Here is a 24,725-nt window from a genome sequence, read left to right on the forward strand (position 1 = left end):
TAGAACTTAACCTGACTACCAGAGCATTTAGGTTTATTATTAGAAGAATGCTGAGGGACCTAATCTTAAAACATTTTTGTGAAAGTAATCGCTACAACTTGACAGTATGTGTTACAGACGTAATTGCATACATAGCATGATGAAATCACGATAAAACAAAGACCGAGTCTACTGCCACGCGCATCTTTTTTGAGGTTCCAGCAGAAAAAGAACGTGGCAGCAGACACTGCCTAAAAAATACTAGGCCGAGGTCTCGAAAAGGTTGAGAACCACTGGGATAGAAGTAAATAAGAAAATAAATAAGTATTTACTTCTATCCCAGTGGTTCTCAACCTTTTCGAGACCTCGGCCTAGTATTTTTTAGGCAGTGTCTGCTGCCACGTTCTTTTTCTGCTGGAACCTCAAAAAAGATGCAGTAGACTCGGTCTTTGTTTTATCGTGATTTCATCATGCTATGTATGCAATTACGTCTGTAACACATACTGTCAAGTTGTAGCGATTACTTTCACAAAATTGTTTTAAGATTACGTCCCTCAGCATTCTTCTAATAATAAACCTATAACCAACCTACCATCTCCTCTGTGTTCCTATGGACACAAGCAAGTGGAGAATAGAAGCTGCTGCAAATTTTGTCACGCTGCCCCTGCCCATGGCTATGATAAAAGGCCGAGGCTATTTATTCTGGATGAGGCAGTTCACTCCCCCCTCCCCTCTCTCCCAATCCCTCCCATCGGGCGAAACACTAGAAACCTGCCCTCTAGGTCCCGTCGATTCTCGAAACCTGTTTTGTTTACCCTCGCTGAAAATGAGGAAGAAAACGGAATCCGAAAGTGAGAAGCCGACCATTTAGTGAGGCAATTGTACGCTGTTACCAAACTCAATATAATTAAAATCAAGTATGAAATCGTTATTGCTACAGAGAATTTGAGTGAATAGATTATGAAATAAACCTTTAAAAAGTGCCCCATAAAAATATGAAGGTCGTAAGTCCAATAGTTACGGAGGACTGGAATTGATTACTTCTTTTACAAATTAACGGGGAAAACTCGTCTTTCTAGGAAAGGGAGGGGGAGACGGTCGCGCTCGGGCGAGGGGCATGATTTCCTCTTAAAATACTATTTTTATATTTATAAAGTTGCTGGACAAATGACAGTTATACAAAATTTTATTGCTTGAGACCTCAATTCGAGATGTTGGAATGAGCTCTAATTTATATGACTGAAAATGTAAGAACATAACCATCAACAAAATTTTCAATATGCAGTTATTCTCACAAAATACTTTAAAAATGAGTATTTCACAAAATAATCGTTTATTTTTTAAAAATAGATTTATTGATTTAGTGTGAAAGTTTATACTATTTGGAGCACTTCTGAGAAAACCAGACATTCATAGGCGTCACCGTTCCCGTGAAATATCAAACCAAAATAAATCTAATACGGTGGACTATTTTGAACATGGGAGGCATCGGCACGCACATAGCGATTGGCTCCTCGACTGAAAATTCCTTAAATGGCATAACAATTATACTACCAAGTCTCTTGCTTTTATCAAAAAGTGTAACAATTCGTCAATCATTAGGGACTTAGCCGCTGGACAGTGATCAAGATGGTGGGTACGAGTCCTCTATTTGGAGACACATCTTATGGCGATTCTTTGATTAAATACATTAAAACTTATATCAGTTTAACGCTTATAAATTAGGCTATAATTTTTATTCCAAATAATTTTCTGTCGCATAATTTATTTGATAGTTACAATCGAGAAAATTCTAAAAGTGCAGGAAGACTTGTGTCCATTTTACAGGGGAAGACAAGACTTGTCTTTATTTTAAAAGATGATTTCTTACATAACGCGAAAACCACTTACATTCGTATCATTGCCTATCCTTCCAATTTTCATTTATTTCGAATTGAAATAAATGAATATCCCGCATCTATCACCACGTGGGATCGTACTACGGGTAATGTAGCTCATTCATCATTCATCACCCCAACTATTGGCATACTCGCTGTTCATGGCAAACCTGATGGTAAGGTGCAAGTGGTACTGACTAAACACATACGTGTGGCTAGGGTTAGCAGATCGCTGTAAGGGAAATGTAGGACATGCTGTCCCAAAATGTAGGTAGGACACAAAACATTCTCAATAAATAATAGATATTTCTATAGAACACTTTAGAAAGTAGTTGAAAAGTGACACTTTTCAGTTTTAAAAAAAATAATTCTTAATGAATTTTTAAATGCAAAATTTCAAAACTTGCAATCATACTAATCAATGCACCTCTCACTACATGATTTAAGCGGTACTTCTCAGAGGAGACAATCTTTATCAAAATTTCAGGTTTAGTCAAACTATATTTATGTTAGAGTGGACAGTCAAACTCTTTGAAATTATAGGGACCAGTACCAAACAAACATTTTACAGACTTCATGAAAAAATAATTTCTCTCGTGAGTCTGTTGTGCTGATGGTAATGAAAGTACTCTCTCAACATTTGAATTATGACCTGTAATGGCAAACAAATATTCAGCAGTTACCGTAATTGAAAATGGTTCGAGAAGTTTCATCTTGAGTAGTGTCCAGGGTGTCTACCAAAATAACACATCCAGAATTCTTGACTTTTTCTGGACTTTTCTATACCTTTTTCCGTTTTTCTTAATGTCTATTTATTCGACCCCTACTTAGGTAAAGTTGAAAATTAGTAATTAAGAAAATAAATATTTATTTAATGAAAAACCCTACTAAAGAGCCTGAACTGTGTTTGGCAGATAAGCGAGGCTTTGGCGTCTACTCACAGCCAGTATAAACTTATGTCAGGCTTGTGTCGGTTGTCCCTATATGTTTGTGACTGTCCCTTCATCCATCTTATCTTACCACCATTCATCCTCATCTTCGCGATTAGCCAAAGGGACAGAAAAAAGTGAAGTAAAATAAACTAAATCAACCAATCAGTCATTATGATAGCAAAAATTCTTGACCACAAGAATAATTTATTGCCTTTTTATTGACTTCTTGACCTACTTGTTAATTTCTTTACTTTTTCTTGAGTACCATGACTTTCTTGACTGGCAGACACCATGAATAATTTTGTTATCTATACCCCTGCTTTACAATCAAATTGTATTGAATATTGAATCAGAATAGGCAAGACCTTGTTCCATCAGTATAAACCCTAAGGCAAGAAATTCTGCTCAGGCATTGAACAGTGACGTTATCAGAAAGTGGTCCCAAAACTTTGTTCATTAAGTGCTTCCGTTTTCCTGTTTGTTTAATAGCAGGACAAACTTTGGGGGGGGGGGGGGCAATGACTCATGGCAGCGTTCACCAACGCCGATTATTTCGAAGTTCAGATGAACGAGATCAATTTTAATCCACAATAAATGAACTTGGTTTAAGGATTTGCATTGCACCAACGAAAAACGACGTTCAGGAGATTCCGTTCAACTGATCCGAGATTAATTTGTAAGGCTATACCTGATTGGTTGGCTAACACAAATTACAACCAAGAACCCCATAGAGTAATGTGATGTGGTAAAGTATCAACATGTAGGAGAAGAAGATGATTCGGGCTGCAAACCTCTCTGAATTTGAGAGATGTACTAATCAACCTTGTCAATATGTACAAGGATGTAGTGGAGTGTAAAGAAATAATGATATTAAAAAAGAACTGACGGTACAACACAAAAGGAGGAGAAAGCATGGAACCTTCTTCTACGGGACTTAAATGCCTTACGAAATACATTCGATTTTGAGAGAACAGTGTACGCTGAACCTCGCCCGCAATAAATATATATTATTATTATTATTTCTATTATTACTCTACTGTGGTAACTATTTGAATTTTTCATTTCTTAATTCTTATATATTTATATTGTCGTGTCGTGTAAATAGCCAGTAACATGTATTTTCGTAAATTTATACAATCATATTTCCAACACCATGTAGCAATATCGTAAACATTGCTGTGTTCTAATTTACCTTGCACGTAATATATGACATTTATAAATGTTTTGGGTTCTGGGATAGAAAGTACAGTATTTATAAACATTACAACTTTGCACCACAGAACCACAAATTATTATTATTATTTTGGCAGTTTTTAGTTTACATAGTTCTCGAATTATCAGCATTGTACATCCAACATCTCTAGCGTTTGCACGCCCTCGATATCACTTTCCGCTCTTTTTATATTAAAAAACAACTGCCTGCAGTCGAAGCGTCAGTATCGTGAACCAGGATCACACACCAAAACGGTCGCGAATGGCCGATCAGAAGATAAACAAGTGTTGAACCGTCTTCGTGCAATGGAATTTTCCAGTGATCCTTTCCCGATCAGAGTTTAAAATTTGATCTTCGTTGGTGCACACGGACATCAATGACTGAAGCAAAATAAATTTCACTATTGAGTTTGGAAGCGTAGTCCATAGACTTGTAACTTGCATGATTTCTTTCTGTTACCTATTTTCCTAATTAATATTTTGTGACGCTCAAAATGTAGGACTTTTATGATATTTTTCAAATTCCTCCCGGACGCCGGACATAAGGCTAAAATGTAGGACATGTCCGGGAAAAACCGGACGTCTGGTAACCCTACGTGTGGCAAGACACACCACTTGAGTTTTAAACCCCCAAAGACTGGATGAACATGGCTTATTGGAAAGGGTATACTTTTCTCTGCACTACAGCTGAAGATATGCGATGAGAGGTTACGCTCGAGACTATACAAAGAGTCTGACTTGCGACTCGTCTCGACACGGTCTCCCCAAGGCGTCCTCTTATCTCTCTTCGTAATCCTCGTACTCGCTCCTCGATTGACTGACTTAGAACTGACCACTGACCTCTCTCCTTCCAGACATTTATTCCAATCGAATTTACTCAGTTATCTGTAGACTCTTCCTTGATTGCGATCGTTTACACCTGTTTGCAAGGATGGCAATCAAGGAAGCTCGTCAATGTCTGACAAGACATTCATTCCTTATATGGTTCTAGCAATTTCCTGATTGGAAAAGTGATGGCTAAATGTCTGGGATTTTAGAGTTCGTTGTACGTTACATTTAAAAGATTCTACAGATCGGTACGATGCCCCTCTCCGGAAAATAATTCCTTTGAATTCGTCTTTATATGTGATCCAATCTTATAGGAGTATCGTTCATTACCAAAATATAAAATCCTACAGATCGTTACGCATTATTGAACAACGAAACATTACCTTTTCTTCAGTCTATCTAATGAGGATCAAAAGTTTAATAGAAAAATAACTGCTTAGATATAAGCCAGTAACTAAGAGTCTGTGAATCCGATGCTTGAGGGGAAGCACAGGGGAGAAGGACGTGAACTTTTGAGATTTTTTTCTTCTAGTAGAGGTCTAACAACTGACCAAAATCCATATTTTACGAAATCATTCCCAACATTTGTCGTTTTCAACTTAATTTTTTTTTTTTGGCTAACACAGAAGTTTTCACAACACTCCCGCATCTCGTCCCCATGAACGCGGCTAAAAATATGAAAACAGTAACGTATAAATTAGCAATAACAGCACAAAATAAAGGCAATTATCAAGAGGAATATCATCTGTCTCTGAACAGTACGTATGTATATCCTCTAGCGCGACACAAATGAAAAGTCTCATTATAGCTCAGTTCATTGCTGATGCAGGACAAATTTCAAATTCATTTTTCTCTCTTATATAAAAAAAACCCTCGATAAAACTTTATTAGTATGAAGAGGAAGGATGGTAGTTAAAAATATTCAAAAATGAGAAAAATCGATGGGGGGATGTTTTGAGCTGTTCAAACTTGAAATTTGAACATTTGAACAGTGTGTTCAAATTTTACAAAGTTTCAAAATTTTATCATCTCATAATATGCAACCGTTTTTCCCCTTTACAACGAGCTCAAGAACGCTTCTGTATCTTCGTTCGTTCCCGAGATATACTTAATTGAAAAGAGCATGTTGTTCAAAAATGACATTTTGAACAACCCTCATATAATTCGTAATAATCATATTTCAGCAAAATCCTTTCACAGGTTTTGGAGCAAAGCAAAGCTGTGTCCGAAATATCATCAACATCGTGACTATGAGGGTCAACTCCTGCCTGATTTGACATGGAATGAATGACCCGACCCATATTTATATATATAATGTCATTAAATGTCTCAAATTATTTTATAAAATATACAATATATTATATCGATTGTCTTTCATTCAAAATGTATAATTGCAAATAGATGAACAATGATGTGCATAAGGGAGGAGGGATAAAAAATAAGATATATTAAGATGATAATAGTTTCATGTATAAAATTCACATATAAATGCTATTACGTGTTTTATTAATATATCTATGTACTTCGTGGTTGCTAACGAAAGACGATGAGAAATGGAGAAGAAGTAACAAGTAGGTCTAATTTCTGTGTTCTGGGGATTGCTGGGTTTAGTGTCCTTAGAGGTGAGGCTCTTTGTTGTCCGTTCTTTTTGTATGTTCTCGATATTATTCCAGTCATGTATATTCGAATCTCAAACTAATTGTTTTATTTGTTATTAAAACAAAAACTCTTCCCCCGTTGGAAGAATTTTGTGGGGGGAGGGGGGAATTTCAAGACAAGATCGTTGGTGGGAGGAATTCCCCCCGTCCCCCCGGGATTCCGCACCCTGGTTTGGAACATTTATGTTACATATTATGCTGTTCATTAAATCACATTTTTGTAATCTGTAATTTTAAGGCAGCATATTCTTTGAAATAAAATATTCCAAACCATTTCAAAGGTAGAATTACAAGTATTGTCAACTGACCCCGAACATATCGTCAACTCACTCCACATACAAGTTGAATTGATAATTGTCACTCTTCAAAAAAAATAAAAAAATAACATAAAATAAAAAAGCAATAATTTTACAATTTTTTTGGAGCATGGTGAATTAAAAATTTGTAGTGGTTGAGGAAAATACAAATATTGCTCGTAGGATTTCATCAATAGTATATCTTAATTTTTAAAAGCTGCAAAAATGTAAACATAAAAACATGGTCAAGTACGATTTGATGTTGCTCTTAAAGTAGGGTGATCATAATATTTTGACCCAAAGGTCACTTTACTCCCTCCTGAAAAATTGGTTAGGCCTAATTAGCTATAAAATTATTGTCATTAACGTATTATTATTATTATTTATAGTAACCGCTGTAGCTCAGTCGGTGGTCGGCCTCCGTGGAGGAGTGGTTAGCATAGTGGTCCCGGGTTCGAATCCCGGCTAGGACTTGGATGTTTGTGTTGTCCGTAAATTTAGAAAACCGAGAATATAGAGAAAAACTGATATGTACGAATGATGAGAAAATGTGTGTGAATGACGGGGGATACCACCGAATAGGGGTATTTCTTTATTTTATATATAAAAAAGTCGGTATGGCGTCTGACTACCATGCGAAGGCCCGGGTTCGATCCCGGCTGAGAACCGGGACTTTTTCCACCTGTTTATGCGGCTCCGGCGCTCGCCCAGTGTTGTATAAAGTGGATACCTGGAGGAAACTCTGGGAGGTAAATGCGGCCAGGGGCGTGGTGCTGATCACATCACTTCAAGCTTCGGCCGAGATACGCCTTCATGGCGTGGTGGAAAGCACAGGGGAGCACTTTACCTTTTTTATTATTTATTATAGTATGGATCACATAAATGATACATCATGAACAATATCTATGTAAAATATGATCTCTCGTTGTCAAGAGCTATTAATTTTTATAATCTCGGTATGACTACTATGCCAGAAGTATTTTGCAGAAGGACCAATCTTCTTGAGAACAACTTTATTCTTTACTAACCGTTAATAAAGCTCCCCGAAAAAGTTGCATCACATATTAATATCTAACACAAAACGAGGGATTTGACATTTGAATTTCCGCCAAGACACAGAAAGTCATTCTTTTTAAGAATCTCTCAAATTTAGACTTGGTTTTCAAGCTAATTCCTAGACTTTTAAAAAACGGGACAAATAGTGTTTTTTGTATAATATCGACGGGACAACTGGGACACGCCTATGAAACGGGACTCTCCCGGTCAAAACGAGACGAATGGTCACCCTATCTTAAAGAAACGATTTTATTTCGAGCAAAGTGAAACAAAAATTATTTGAATTTCACGTTATTCAGTTCATTTTCATTTCTTGTGCAGCGAGGTCGAGTAAAGATTGTTGCAGTCAAGAAATGATTGTTGCGCCGGTGCATGGAATTCGCCGCCCCCCGTTTGTACTTCAGTTATGAGCTATTATTTTTTTCTTTTTGCTCAGGCCAATCGGGACTAGACCTACAGTTTAAAGTGGGATCCGAACCACTTGTAGCTCCACCGGGTATCGAACCCGGAACCCCTTGATTACAAGGCGACGACGCTACCACTGCGCCATCGGGGAGGCCCACACACTGTACTCGTTATTTCAAAAGTGGTGATGGAAATTTCCACAAGCAAAGTTGAAATATTTTTTAAAAAAAAGTTTTTTGAGAACTGAATTTGAAAATTCAGGCGCCAGTTGAAAATGCCTACATTTTACATTCCCAATTTCGCCTTCAAATAAACACTCAAAGAATCTGTTAATTGCATAGGAAAGGCAACCTTACTTTCGAGTAAAAGATTCCGAAGAACTTTGCGGTGGCGGAAACGCATCACCCATCCCATCTCTTCACTCCACCCCTAACAGCGGTGCTTGGAAGGGAACCAGCGAAAAAGAAAGCCCTTGCCATTGGTAACAGCCTTACTGGGATACAAGAGATCTGACCAATAAGGACGTTTGAAACCCACGTGACTGTGACCGAAAGAGCTCTCCCCCCAATTTGTGCTGGAAACAGCAAAAGAAGACGGCCGCGCCATCTACTGGCCACCGATGGAAATGCAATTTCAAAGCGCAGCGAGGTTTAAATGTAGCTTCCACTTCTATTCCCTAACTTTTCTATGCTAACACTAACTGGCACAAAAAGGAACAATTTAACAATTTATTTATTTTCTTGGTTGTGAAGCGACCGATGGAATGTAACGCTGATACATGTCGTTCAGATATCACACAACAGTCAGTTGATAATTGCTGTTCTCTTGATTTGAGCAGGTCCTCTGGGCAGAGCAACAGTTTGCGAAGCGAAGGCAGAAGAGAGGAACGATTCCAAGGTTTGATTTAGTTTCACCAGATTCCGATGCTCCACTCTCGAGGGTTAAGAGATGGGATTTACAGGCCCCAAGGCAGGCACCAAACCTGTTCAACGACGAGCTATGGGACCAGGAATGGTATTTGGTACGTACAATAAACTTTCGTACTTTGGTAGTGAAAATCTTGCAAAGTAAATTGGAGTTATTTTAAAAAATATAAAAAGTGCAAAGATCAGATAAAGTTCGCGATTTTCAGAAATTCTTGTATATACACTTTTTTTTTCTTTTTTCTTTTTTTTACCGAGCAAAGATCTGCAAAACAATCTTGCTTTGGTAACAGTGCCCTTCGGTTTCCTGGAAGATGCATCCAACTGAAATAATTGTAGGCTGTGCCACAACCTAATTTAGGAATATCTTTCCTCTGCTTTTGTTATTGTAGTAAGGTTATTTTTATAACTAAACTCATTAAATTGACTCCGTTAGCTTGCTGTCATGAAAAATACATTTCAGTGGAGTTAAATGTACAGTGGAATACATAAGTATTACCTAGCAAACAGTGGCGGCGATTAGGGATGCGATGGGGGCAGTTGCCGCCCCCCCCCCCACATTTAGCCACTTTGGCCCCCGCACTATGCTAAACTTTATCTACAAAGGGAAATATACTGTCTTTGCCCCACCAGTTTTAGCACCTTGCCCCGGTTTTGGGACCCAACCGCCGCCAATGAGCAAATTGTCCATCACAATGTTCACGCTCTTTGTTTGATCCAATGAGAGTTTCAAGAATTGAAACAAAACACCAAGCAAGCTGCAGACAGCATATGCACCAGCATACTTAAATATCTATTCCTTAAACACACGTACGATGCAAGAGAAAAAGTAATGAAAATAGCCATGGACAATTTGCCGAGCAATACTTGTGTATCCCACTTTACTGGTGTAATAATTTCTACATAAATGTCTATAAAAATTTCGATACAAAATATCAACTTGGCAATTTTGACCATGATATTCTAAGCATCGCATATGCATAATAAATAGCAAGATATTAATTGCCTTTAATCTTCACTACAACGTCAATAATAAAGACAGAGATAGATTACTTAATTTTGTACATTATTTTAAGATTTAATTTTATCCCGATTTAGAATAAGTCTTATTATCAGATTGCAACGACGAGCATTAAATTACAATCTATTGAATAACCTTTCCAAAGAAAGACTGTCTTTATTTTACAAACATTGGTCCTGGAATTGTTGATTCGAGACATGCATAAAGTGTAGCTCCTTTGTGGCTCTTGTCTCGATCACATCATGCATCCATTATTCCGTGGGACGTAAAATACCCAATCTTCACTTAATAATAAATTATAATATTCCAAGTTATGGACATAAAATTAATAATGTAAATTCAAATGGATATACGTGGATCAAGAAGGCAAACTATACTTGCTGATGTTTAGTAACAAGTACTCGTATATTGATGGATGAATGATTAGTGACTAGAATTTGCAATGTTGAACAGATACAGATTAAGAAATTTGCTACTCTTTTGTTTGGCAAAGCAGCAATATATTTCAATATTCTGAAATGTTGTATAGAACAGAAATACGTATGTTCCAAACGATAATTCGTTCATATTGAATAAGCGAGCACCGGGAGCGTGTGTGATACAATCAGCTGTTGTCAATGTCATCCTGTTCCTAAGTTGCCAAAATGTGAGGTGTTCTTCAGCACATCGTAGTCATCGTCGTGGAGGTGTAAACCGTAGAGCAGAAACAGCGAAAACAGAGATATAATACAGGGTGTCCCACGAACGGCGCAACTGGGAATTAAGAGTGGCGTTACTTTGTAACCGAAACCTGTACATACATAAGTCATACACCAAATGTTAGCCCTGTCCAAGTAGATATTTTTAAACATTGAAACAACAAACGGGGTGCAGTGTTGTTCATGCAATGTTGCCAAATGGAAGTAAAAGTGTAAATTTATTTTTCCACAAAGCATGGAAAATTGCATATCAAACATTCGTACGGAAATTTGGACGTCAATTTCCACCTTGGGTAGGTGGACTATTTCGCCATCTATAGTTCAGAGAAGAAAACCGATCGTTTTCGCGTATAGCCAATCCTGGAATGCCTCGTAAAGGCGTACCGGTCCAAATGGGTGTTTTAAAAAAAATTATGAGGTACAGTGGCAACACTGTTGATGTTTGAAGGCAACAAAAGGTGTGTTTAGTGATGGTCTATGACATGGAAATACTGTATTTTCAGTTGTTGAGTTTTTTGATAATGACGCCAGGAAAAAAATATATAAATATGGCAACACGGGAGCACTCTGACAATAGCGAAGTGGAGCATTTTCGTCTGGGGACTGCGAGAGGGGTAAACAAGTGACTGTCCACTTTAGTTTACGAGTTGGCCACTGTCTTTCTCTACTCGGTACGCCTGCACGCGGTTTGGTGTCGAAAGTAAGCTGAAATCTTCCATGGCCGTTTATAGAAGTGTCACTTTCATAAGCACAAAAGTATACGAACGAAAAGAACAAAGGTTGAAAAAGAACCGGCCGATATTTCTCCCCCACTCCTCGCACACATTTTCACAAAAATGAAATGACTATGTACCTTAAATGTGAATCTGTACCTCATCACCCCAAGTAAAGTTGCATAATTTAACGTATTGTTTTTACAATATAAACTAGAATTTTCATAAATGTGAGATATTTAATTTGCAAGTACGAGTAATGTTTCTCGCCAGTTCACACAGCCATTCTGTGTTTCTACCCCGCCAACTAACAGCAGGAAATGGGGCAAAAAGAGGATGCTTTCAGGCTTTCTCTAATTCATTTTTTTCACAGCAAGACACCAGAACCCGGGAAGATCTTCCCAAACTGGACCTCCACGTTCTCCCTGTGTACCAAATGGGGATCACCGGAAGGGGCATCAGGGTCACTGTGCTGGACGACGGATTGGAAACCACGCACGAAGATTTAAGGCCAAACTATGTGAGTATGAAAGTAAATTTCATTTTTACAAAAATCAATTGAATTGGTCAAAAAATTAGCTCTTCATATGAACATTTAATTTTCTTCTTCTTTAACATAAGATCAGCCTGGAAATTTCCCAGTAACCTCTTTCGAAGCATAGCGATATTTTTAGCATGCCCCCAAGGGCTAAACAATTTATAACCATAGCAGCGATTTTCCCAATGATCTTCCCCTAATATCTTAGGGGCATTCCATGACAAAGTACCTCTGAATCTCAATTTTTAAAATGAAATGAAATGCTGTAACATTATTATATCTTGTGAGTAAACAATTTTAAATTATCTTTGGATAAATATTCAAGTATTACACATAATTAAGTTAGAAGGTAGATGGTATTTTACAAATTGTTCCTTTATTTTAACTTCTTGATTTACTTTTGTTTTGTATTTTTTCCCACTCGTGACACGAAAAACAATTAATTTCTCATTTAACTGTTACATTTACCTTGCAACTCCACTAGAATATTCAAAGGTCAATTGCCTTCTCTCTTTGCCTTAAATATTTGTGTCACAGTTACACATGTAACACGAAATTGTTCATTTATAGCTATAAATCTGGAAAAGTATTTTAAGGGTAGTTGCGCTTAATCAACAGTGTTACGTTTTATATTTCTTTGCACAGAAACTGTAAGAGAAACGACCAGTAGAATAGTTACCAAGTTGCGTGTCCCACCCGTGACGATGGAATGTCCCCATAGTATAGCTACACAGTATACACAGTATACACAGTATACACAGTATACATAGTGTACACTACCCCAGAGTCGAAATACGACCTATTGCTTAGCAAACAATTACACAAAAAACTTCACTACAGAGTGGTGCATCTTATAAGTGGATGGGTCATGACAATATGTTTTGAAACTGCGGTGGTTCAAATTCCATCTATTGGCATTTGAAATCTTCTACTTGCAATATCCTATTACCTTTGCAAGTAAGGACGTCGGGAAGTGGTGCAAGGGAGCCTTCTTCCCTTGGAAAACAAATGTCAGCTTAAAATTATACATTTCTGATACACGAGCGATATACGCATAATTTAATTTCTGTCCCGTAATTTGCAATTATTATTATAAAGGGGCCTCCCCGATGGAGTAGTGGTAACGTCGTCGCTTTGTAATCAAGGGTCCCGGGTTCATCCAACGGGTTTAAACTGAGACACATTGCACAGAGTTCGAATGCTACTTGAAACTGCAGGTCCAGTCCCGATTAGCCTATATGTGCATAAAGCGGACTAAAACAACAATTCATCATCATCTATAGTATTCACTTGTGCTAAACCTGCGGTCTGTGCTACTTCAGGCTAAAGTAACAGAGATACTTTACGTAACATATCTCGGAAAGCTGAAAGGAATATACGAATATACGTAGAACACATTCATAAACAACATAATCGTTGATTCATAAAACTTTGAAAACTTTTTCACTTTTTACCGGGGGCACGGAGGGTCAAGGGTACCTGATTTAGCATATGTAATATTCTAAATGAAATATAAAAAAAATGTCGATGTAAACACGGTTAAGTGGGTAAAGGATATACAGCCTTAGGTTCGCCAAAAAATAAAAAAAATAAAAAAAATGCAAGCTAATAAATAACAGCTGATAACAACATAGAGAAAGATAGATACTTACCTTGAAGTGCTACTTTTTTCAGAGTTGCAGAGGGGCGAAATTTGTTAACTGACACATGAACAATAAGCACATGAAGGCTATTGATTGTGCTGCTATACTTTTACCAAAGCACATTCCACACGTACCGTATTTTAAAAATTTCTTCCTACATTTGAGACCTTTATTGTTTCGAACAACTAAGCATTCTTCTCAATAAATTTCTGGTTTATACTTGGAAACAAATCGAACGTTTCTTTGCAAACACGCCTTTCATTCAGCGAGGAATTCAAAAACAAGAACACACAGTCATTAGACGTCTAGATGGCATCGACCAGTACAGTGGGATCCATGAGTATTACCGTGCAAATTGTCCATCACCATGTTCGTGCATTTTATTTGACCCATTAAGAGCTTCAAGAATTAAAATAAAACTGAAAACAAGCTGTTGGCAACTTCTGCACCAGCATACATAAAAATCCATCGCTTAAAAACAATAAGATGTGAGAGAAAAATTAATGAAAATAGTCATTGGCAATTTGCACCGTAATACTCATGGATCCCACTGTACATACGAGTAATGCGCGTCAAGTACCACGTGATACAGGGACGTCAGAACTTATTTTGAAGTGGGGGGGGGGCAGGTTTTCAAATCGACCAACCGGTTTTTAGATTCTCTTCCCCTTAGGTACTCTGTGTAGTCTTTGATTCCTTAACATCGTATTTCTCTCTTTCTCTCGAATTTTTGCACTAATAACGATGAAACCAATGCAATCATGTAATTGTCGGTACTCGAATGAGGAACTAACAAACAGAAAGAAACATAACATTTCTTTAGATTTTGAACATCGTCCTACTTTTAAAAATTAATTTATCATACCTGTTAGACCGATTCCGAAATATAGTGATACGATTTACAGAGGCTAAGAATTGTACACAGCTAGCTGTATATGCAAACAATTAAATAACAATCTCACAGTCACTGAACACGTCCACCTACCAGACAGGCAACAGATTTCGTAGTAAGTTTGTCGACTCATGATTTGGCCAATTATTTAGTGGCCACTGTTATCCAGGCATATCCCCTCCCCGTAATTTTAGAACCCATCCTAATAAAGTAACCTTGCGATCTAACCGAACTACTAGAAAATGTACTCTATAGTGGAACCACGAGCAAAACAACCTGCGCAGACCCGCGAGTCCTGTGCACCGTACCTCCGCGAGTAGGGGAGGGGGAGAGTGGACCATGCTTCCTTATGGCCCGAGGTGGAGGGAAGAAGGGAAAGCTGCGCGGGAACTTTTCGTCCCAAGGTCTATTTTCCTTGTGGTCGATCTATAACATTGCACGTGCCCTAATGGGAGTTTTATAATGGAAAATGGAAACTTCTACTTACTAAGTATTCGGTCGAAATGCGTCTACCGTACTACAAAAATCTAGGGGGCTACAGGGGGGTTGAGATCTGTCTTGGGGAGACTTCAGACCCCCTAGCCGGTACTAGTTTACTATCCTTCGGACAGATTTCTTCATTTCTACAGAAGAAACTACTTACAGGAATAAGTTCCTGTAGTATTGTCTAACATCGGGAAGGTGTTCTGTGTGAATTTCAGGAAAGTTTTCCGTATCCTGGAAACGGATTTCTTCAAATTTAAAAGTTTGGGGCTCATTTGGGGGCAGGTGACTCCGGCCAATTTCTAACATGCCTTTAACAGGGAGTCTATAGAGAAAGCCGGGGAGCCGGAGCGGAGCGGAGACGGGGCCGCGTTAGCGGTTGGGGGCAGTAGGTCAATTACCCCAGGGGCGGAGCCAGGAATCGATGGTGGGAAATTTGGACTCAAAAATTTCAAACTAAAATAATTTTTTAGCCTAAATTTCCCACCGATTCCGGGATGGATAGCCCCAAAAACCATTCATGGAATGTTCCGCGAAGCAGATAGTTAAGTACGAATGTCAAAAATTGACGAAACTAAGAAGTTATAGGTGTCCGAAGGATAGTAAATTGATACCCAATCAACCTTTGTGATTTATATTTAGTACAATAAAGTGCCATACATCATAACAATGACATGTAAATGTTAACTTACCTTCCCGAAGCTGTCAAACATGGCCGATCGTCTTGTTTTCACGTCTTTCTCTCGTCGAATGCCCGGACTACACAACACTATTTCAGGCTGTAGTACAATCAAAATATAGTTTCACTCCTTCAAATAACAGATTTGTAATAGTTTCACAATCATACACAATTCAATTTACAATATACTAGTACACACAATGGTAACTGACATTACGGCGAACATATGAAACAACACCTTAAAAGAACAAGTGACTCACGCTCAGCAGCAAACCTGCACATCTTAGCTTCCAAACCTGCCTGATCTTGTTCGTGATATGCACCAGCGCCCACTTCATTCTCGTTAACTAGCTTTGTCCCGATCCAAGTGCGCTCATCAGGAGGGGAGCACTGGGTACACTGCCACCCAACCCCTGAGATATCTGGAAAAGTTCATGCAATTCGAAAAGTAATTAACAGCAATTAACTGTCATGCCAACAAAATAACGACAGAACGTTCTTATCAGAAGCATTACAATCATGTTGATTGCCGTAACTACGAGTGTGTCGGACGAAAAATGATTGGCGGGGACAGAATTTGGAAGGGATATTTTATAATGTAGACGTTCGGGACTGAAAAAAATTGCCAACTCTCGATTAGGTCGGGAAATCTTTGAAATTTTTTGACCCGGTGATTATCTCGTTATTCTACACACTATTTCTCCCTCAAGTAATTGTTTTCGAACTCCTGGAATAAAAACTGCTAACTTCAAGAAATTTCAGGCACATAATACAGGAAATACTAAGAATTGATAACTTTTAAGCACGATGCTTTGGAATTTTTCGACTGTTCGGGATTCCGAAAACTGTTTGATATCTGAGCAGTGTTAAGAAGTACAAAAAGAGAAAGCTCTATTCACAAACAATATAATACATGTTTACAGGAAGGAAGCAAAGCGAATTTACTATTTAAATAATGCACTCAAGTCTGAACTTGCCAATAACGCCAAAGTATTTTCAATTTGAATTTTATGATTTGCAAAATAATAATATATATTTATTGAAATTATGAGCACCGTGTGACAACCAAGTACCTACATCACTGAGTCAAAATAGGACATACAAAATTACAAAATTGATTAACATAAAACTATACAATAGATTGTACAAAAGTATACATCATCAAAAGTTCATATCGTAGCTTTCCACAAGTTCAGTTATTAAACCTTTGGCATTTTTGTGAGATGCTAGAATTGAGATATTCCTCGTATTCCACTTAAACATTTTTAAAGATAGTAGGTATTCACTCCAATTAAAAAGACAATACCTTCTGTATAAAATTGTTCCTTTATAATTTTCTTCTTTCTTCTAACGTAAACATATTTTATTTAACTGCATTAGTATTCGGAATAATGCTGTTCATAGTAAATCTTTCCAAACTTTGTGCATAGTAATCTAACGAAAAGCCTTTGAAATGATTCTACTCATTGCTGCAAGAAAAATATAATTCATTCCCATATTCCAGAATTGGACGGACTATTGTTTTGTACAGGTATATTTTGATGCTATCTTTTTTAAAATCTTTCCACGAGAAAAATGTAAAACCTGGCTTCTTCTCTGCTCTCTTGTAAATTTAGAGATGTGTTCTTGAAATAGAAGAGAGGAGTCTATAAATTTTCCCAAATATCTTAAGTTAGAGCACACTTGCACTTTAATGTTAATAATAACAAGAAGAAGAAGAAGAAGGAAAGGAGGACATGGTAAAATATAAATTTCTATGACTGAAGGGCAGGATGTGAAATCTTACTCTCGCCCCCTTCCCTTTCTGGAGAAAAAATTCTGCGGATGCCCTTGCTGCTACTAAGTTTTGTTAAGACGTAGCTCACAGCAAGGACGTATTTAGGGGAGTCCAGTACTAAAATTAAATAATGAAAATAATAAAATACATACATATATAAATATGTATATATAAATATATAAAATAAAAATAAAATAACACATAGCGCGACAGCCCGTGAGAGCCTTGGCTTACCTACCGACTGCTGGTCTCCCTCCCACACTGTTCCTCCGTCACCTGTTATAGCGTGGAGATCTTCGACCAGTATTGGGGTGACGGGTGGTCAGCCCGTCGAACCCCCAGCCGTTGTAGGTCTTTTTCGGGTTACCGCTCACTCATTCGGAGCTCCCCAATTTCCTCACGATGGTGGGTTGCCACCGGCCCTATACGTAGGCTGAATAAATTCCGACCAGAGCCGGATTCGAACCTACGCCGTCCCGCAGCGAACGATCTCAAGACGAGTGAACGCCTTAACCCGCTCGACTACGGAGGAGGACTATATAAATATATACATAATAAAATAATAAATTAAATTATTAATATTATTATTAAAAAAGGTAAAGGTAAAGTGTTCCCCTGTGCATAGAACCACGCCATGAAGGCGTATAGGGGGTGTGGGGGTAACGCCCACACTTTCTTGATCCGGTCGTGAGTGGGGGTGATGTGATCAGCACCACGCCCCTGACCACCTTTACCCCCCAGGGTTTCCCCCAGGTACCCATGTTATTCCACGCTGGGTGGGCGCCGGGGCCACTTCCACCGTTAGAGAAGTTCCCGGATTTGAACCGGCCGGGGATTGAACCCGGGACCTTGAGCATGGTAGTCAGACGCGTTAGCGACTGAGCCACCGCGGCCACCAATAATAATAATAAAATAATAATTTAATTTAAATAATTAAAATATACATATTTAATTGAGGGTTCTATATTTTCCCATTACTTATTAGAAGGCAAGGATTATATTTGGGTCATACGTCTTTGAATGACAGTACCAAAGAAGATTTATGCAAGATTTATTAATAATAATAATATGCATAAAATAATATACCAGAAACTTTACTTTTTGTCAACTAGATCTAACATCAGTAGTTGTCGAACGACTTAGTGGATGTTGCTATTTAATATTCGCAATTTATTTGCCCGTATTTAGAATTTATTTGCACGGGTGTTAATTAATTTGCACGTACTTAGAACTAATTTGCATATCTTTAGAATACTTTACATTTATGTATTTGCTTATTTATAGGCTAACTTTTATGAATATATAATTATTTATTTTATGAAAAATATGTATATAGAAGGTAATTAGAGGTACTAAACGCTATGCATATGATTTTATATCCATTACTGCTAAGTATGTAATGTATAAATCGATAATATTAATGTTTATAGTATTGAAAATAAGTTTTTATGGTTTATGAACCGCTATGAAGGGTGTTAATGGTACGAAAGAAGACGGTCCCGGTACTCGAACTCGCGATATGTAACGGTAATAAATGGTTAGGCCTATAGTGTATACTACGTATGTAATAATGTATATTATTATGGTATGAAAGACGGTGGTCCGAAACAGGACCACCATCTGTACTATGAAGAAGGAAGAGCTATCAGGGACGGGGCCTACAGTTTTCACCATTTGCTTTTATCACGGGGTAACGAACCTAGTACTCTTTGATTATTGATTTGGGTAGTAAATTTGTGTTACTGTGTGCTATTTAACATAATATTGAGTTTATTTTTTACCAAACTTTGACTTTATGTCAAACATTTTTCCAGCTTATTCTTATTTTTATTCAAATAACACAATTTAAGTGCGTTCCTTCACCGATCCAGCGAAGGTAAGAATTATGAAGAGCGACCCTCTATATATAACCTCATCTCACTGTTGGTCACTCCTTCACCTAGTTATTTTCATGCAATCACCTACGTTTAGTGGATTTTGCCTTCTTTCTGTTTGATCTGTTAAATAATCCAGTCAATATAAATATACTTACATAGAATAATCTGGTTTTGTATAAGTTTAACATATAATCGTAATATAGTTGGATTCTCAGAAATATAGTTCCTGCTACATTTATATAAATCGAAGTCTAGTTAGTATTGGTCTGTAAATATTGGATATGTAAAAGGCAAACTGAATTTTAGTTATAATCCAGAAATTGTCGATAATTTCCGTTCCTTTTGTAGCACTAGTTGCATATTTTCAAAACTTTTTATTGATACCAAACCAAAATGCAGTCTATCAGAGGCACCCACCAAATGAACAACATAAAACCAGAAACCAGATTCATCATCGATGCCAACATGGATATCATTATTCGAGGTACTTTCACAGACACTGAATTGATTTTGAAACATGAAAAAAATTACATTGTCCTAAATAGAGAAGAGTACCCATCATGCGTCTACAAATCAGATGCGATCTTCGACACTTACAAGAACAGATTCCCCACACAAGAAGACAGATTCAGATCTATAAACATTATAGGAGAACTTTACTTCACCTTCGAGGGCAGTGGAGAAAATATAAAAGTGGAAATCACCAACATCTCTGCTGGAGTCACCCTCAACTTTAAACAGTGGCAAAAATTTCGATCTTACTACAAATCCCTCATGCAAGAATTTCAGCAGCTGCTAAATCTTAATCCCTATGTGACTATTGCTCTTTGGTAGAGTACTTTTCATATATGTAAATCTGATATATTCTATATTTGTATATTAAACAAAAATAAACTTAAAAAACTTAACTTGAGTGTTTTATATGAATCCAAAATATATATATGTAATCTAATGAAAATAATTTAAACTTTTTAAATATTATTGCTAAACAGTCACAATTCAACATATAAGTTGTTCTTGCAGGCTAATAAAGCTCTGGCGTGTGGGCCTATGCCTCCTACAATCCTCTGTAAAATTCGTGTTGTCCTGTGATTAATCAATATACACAGTTTTTAACAAATGTGTATTCAGTTTACAGTTTTTTACAAGTTTATGCTAATTTTTAACAAAATAACACAATTTAGTCTGTTCAGGAAAGACTTTTAGTTACATTTTCGACACACAAAGTGTGTGTTCTCAACTTCTATCTGTTCATTTCACAAGTTTAGGCTTATTATTACTCAAATAACACAATTTCATCTATTCAAGATATTTTGCATTTACAAAGAGATTTTTTCAACTTTTAACTTATTATTTACAAGTTTATGCTTATTTTTTACTCAAATAACACAATTCTATCTGTTTAGGAAAGACTTTTAGTTATATTTTCGACACACAAAGTGTGAGTTTTCAATTTTTATCTGTTTATTTCACAAGTTTAGCCTAATATTTAATCAAATAACACGATTTGAACGTGTTTTTTTATTACATTTTGGACACGCACACACACACACACACACACACACAAATATCTATTTCCAAGTTTACAGGATTATGCTCTAAGTTTACTCAAATAACACATTTTAAATGTGTTTTGAATTAAACTTTGTACACACGAAGTGTGTTTCGTAAATTCAAGAAAGTTTTCAATTATATTTTGGATGCAAAAGTATGTTTTGTTAAGTTCTACCTTTTTATTTTACAAGTTTAGGCTTATTATTACTCAAATAACCAATTTCATCTATTCAGACAACATTTTGTTTGTTATATTTTACTCACAAAGACATTTTATCAAATTTTAATTTATTATTTCACAAGTTTATGTAATTTTTTATTCTAATAACACAATTTTAACTATTCAGGCAACATTTTTTGTTCGAATTTGGACTTACAAAGACATTTTTTTTAAATCTTTGTATTAAATTTTCTATATATTGCGTTTTGTATCTCACATTCGATATTACAAAGTTCTAAGGTGTGTATAATATTTCAAACTATTTTCAGGGTGTATTTGTTAATGCATGCTAATGTTAAGAATATTTCAACCAATCAGAAAATGTGTCGGTTTTATTTCCACCAATCAGAAAACGCGTCGGTTTCATTTCATCCAATTAGAAAACGCGATGGTTTTATTTCAACCAATCAGAGAAGGCGTCAGTTTTGCTTATGAGGTATAAAAACTGCGTAAAAGCAAGCAGAAGCTATTTTGAGAAGAATTTCTGAACCACTGTGTCAGAGAAGACATCAACTTGTGATCATTGTCTGAGAGTTTCAGACAAAGAACTCAAGAGAAGCTATAATTAAGGTAAGTGATTTTTATTATGTAGTGTGTTTTAAATAATGCGTAAATCCTAAGATTGAAACGAAGAAAACGTCAATGCAAACCAAAAAGAATATGCGTAATGTGAACGAGTACTACAACTATTTTTCTATTTTTCAGGTGCTTCTAATTTTGTATGTGTGACTGAAAGGGACCGTTAGTGAAAGATGGCGTCTTCAAGCTCCACAAACAAGGCTAACCACACTACGGTGAGTACCTCGCAAGAGATTTTACCACTGGAATGTATATTTCTCCACTAGTTTTTTTTAAATAATATATAAATCCAGAAAACAAAGAAACGAAAAAGTAAATACAAAAATGAATATGCGTAATGTAAACAAGTACTACAACTATGTTTCTATTTTCCAGGTGCTTTTATTTGTGTATCTGTGAGTGGAAGGATCTGTTACTGGAAATAACACCAACAAAGTAACCAACTAGAACATGAGTCAAATAATTGCATCATGTCCCTGTTTTTCCAATTACATCTATAAGGATTGTGTGTTGGAGACTTTGAAGAGGTATACACCTGGCAAGTATATTATATGCTGGGGATGTTATTCTAATCAAGGCAACCAACTAGCCCACGATTGTGTTGTTAACCATTTCTACGAGTGTGAGTGCGTATGCTGTAAAGATGAAGATTTACTCTCTGAACGTTATTTTACTTGCCAAGGAGAACGCTGTTTGAATAAATGCCAACGATGTGTTAAGTGGATGTGCGAGAGAATCCAGTATTATTTACGGGACTCTGATAACACAAAACATATTTTTGATTTTTATATTACTAAACATGAGGATGTTGCGGATGCTTTGACGGCACACGAGGTACAGACGGAATACAAAGCTTTTTATAGTGTGTTATGTGAAATTTCAAACAATATCGAACTAGTGAAAACTCTTATAGATCCTATACGCTTGGCAGAGCTTACTTCTGGTAGCACAGGATTTTTGTGAGAGTTTTGACCAATAACAGCGAAAATGGTGCAATACATTATTGATGTACAAGGATTTATTTATAACAGAAAATTAATATTGCGTGAGATTTGTGTAACTTCTATAAATTTGGACACTGTGTATTATGCGCTTGTGAGTGTTCCCGATTATTTCAAAGAGAACAAAGAATCGCGCTGGATTAAAGACAATCTCCATGCATTAATGTATGATATTCCTTGTGGATGTGAAATATACTATGTTCGGAGGGCAGTTAGGAACTTGAACTGTCAAGGTGGTACATTTTTCTGCAAAGGAAAATCCCAAATTATCAAAGATTTGTTTAATATTGATAACATTGTTGATTTACAAACTGTAAACTGTCCATCCCTTAAGAATTTGTATATGTTTCAAGGAGGATTGTGCAAGTATCATTCTGATACTTCTCCCCCAGCTGAACAAGGTTGCGCATTCAGAAATGTTCAAAGACTTATATGTTGGTACAATAATAAAAATATTAATGTGTAATGTATTTTAGTGCAAATAATAAAGATTTGTGAAAAAGAAATGTTTTGTATGTTGTTATTTAGTCTTAAATCTTATATTCAAGGTATTTTCAAGTATTACCGCTTTTTGTTTTTTTTTGAGTGATTGATTTAATACCAGGAGTTATACGAGTCGTATTTTTACTACAATCACTATATGTCTATGAGGACTAAACTCCACTGATTGAAGCTTAAAGCTTAGGCTTACTGTGTATATTGATTAATCACAGGACAACACGAATTTTACAGAGGATTGTAGGAGGCATAGGCCCACACGCCAGAGCTTTATTAGCCTGCAAGAACAACTTATATGTTGAATTGTGACTGTTTAGCAATAATATTTAAAAAGTTTAAATTATTTTCATTAGATTACATATATATATTTTGGATTCATATAAAACACTCAAGTTAAGTTTTTTAAGTTTATTTTTGTTTAATATACAAATATAGAATATATCAGATTTACATATATGAAAAGTACTCTACCAAAGAGCAATAGTCACATAGGGATTAAGATTTAGCCGCTGCTGAAATTCTTCCATGAGGGATTTGTAGTAAGATCGAAATTTTTGCCACTGTTTAAAGTTGAGGGTGACTCCAGCAGAGATGTTGGTGATTTCCACTTTTATATTTTCTCCACTGCCCTCGAAGGTGAAGTAAAGTTCTCCTATAATGTTTATAGATCTGAATCTGTCTTCTTGTGTGGGGAATCTGTTCTTGTAAGTGTCGAAGATCGCATCTGATTTGTAGACGCATGATGGGTACTCTTCTCTATTTAGGACAATGTAATTTTTTTCATGTTTCAAAATCAATTCAGTGTCTGTGAAAGTACCTCGAATAATGATATCCATGTTGGCATCGATGATGAATCTGGTTTCTGGTTTTATGTTGTTCATTTGGTGGGTGCCTCTGATAGACTGCATTTTGGTTTGGTATCAATAAAAAGTTTTGAAAATATGCAACTAGTGCTACAAAAGGAACGGAAATTATCGACAATTTCTGGATTATAACTAAAATTCAGTTTGCCTTTTACATATCCAATATTTACAGACCAATACTAACTAGACTTCGATTTATATAAATGTAGCAGGAACTATATTTCTGAGAATCCAACTATATTACGATTATATGTTAAACTTATACAAAACCAGATTATTCTATGTAAGTATATTTATATTGACTGGATTATTTAACAGATCAAACAGAAAGAAGGCAAAATCCACTAAACGTAGGTGATTGCATGAAAATAACTAGGTGAAGGAGTGACCAACAGTGAGATGAGGTTATATATAGAGGGTCGCTCTTCATAATTCTTACCTTCGCTGGATCGGTGAAGGAACGCACTTAAATTGTGTTATTTGAATAAAAATAAGAATAAGCTGGAAAAATGTTTGACATAAA

The 24,725-nt window shown here is 36.5% G+C and overlaps 1 protein-coding gene across 2 annotated transcripts in view; it reads left to right on the forward strand.

Annotated features, from left to right (window-relative positions):
• LOC145988387 (neuroendocrine convertase 1-like) overlaps nucleotides 1–24,725 on the forward strand; it is a 145,850-nt gene that overhangs the window by 72,299 nt on the left and 48,826 nt on the right. For both annotated transcript variants that reach the window (XM_083123266.1, XM_083123267.1), the window contains exons 4-5: nucleotides 9,082–9,264; nucleotides 11,972–12,118. In XM_083123266.1, the coding sequence (XP_082979392.1) occupies nucleotides 9,082–9,264; nucleotides 11,972–12,118 (330 nt within the window). The remainder of the gene's footprint in view (nucleotides 1–9,081; nucleotides 9,265–11,971; nucleotides 12,119–24,725) is intronic.

Source organism: Lepisma saccharinum, chromosome 5 (assembly GCF_977018435.1).
Source record: "Lepisma saccharinum chromosome 5, izLepSacc3.1, whole genome shotgun sequence".
NCBI classification, from domain to species: Eukaryota; Metazoa; Arthropoda; class Insecta; order Zygentoma; family Lepismatidae; genus Lepisma; species Lepisma saccharinum.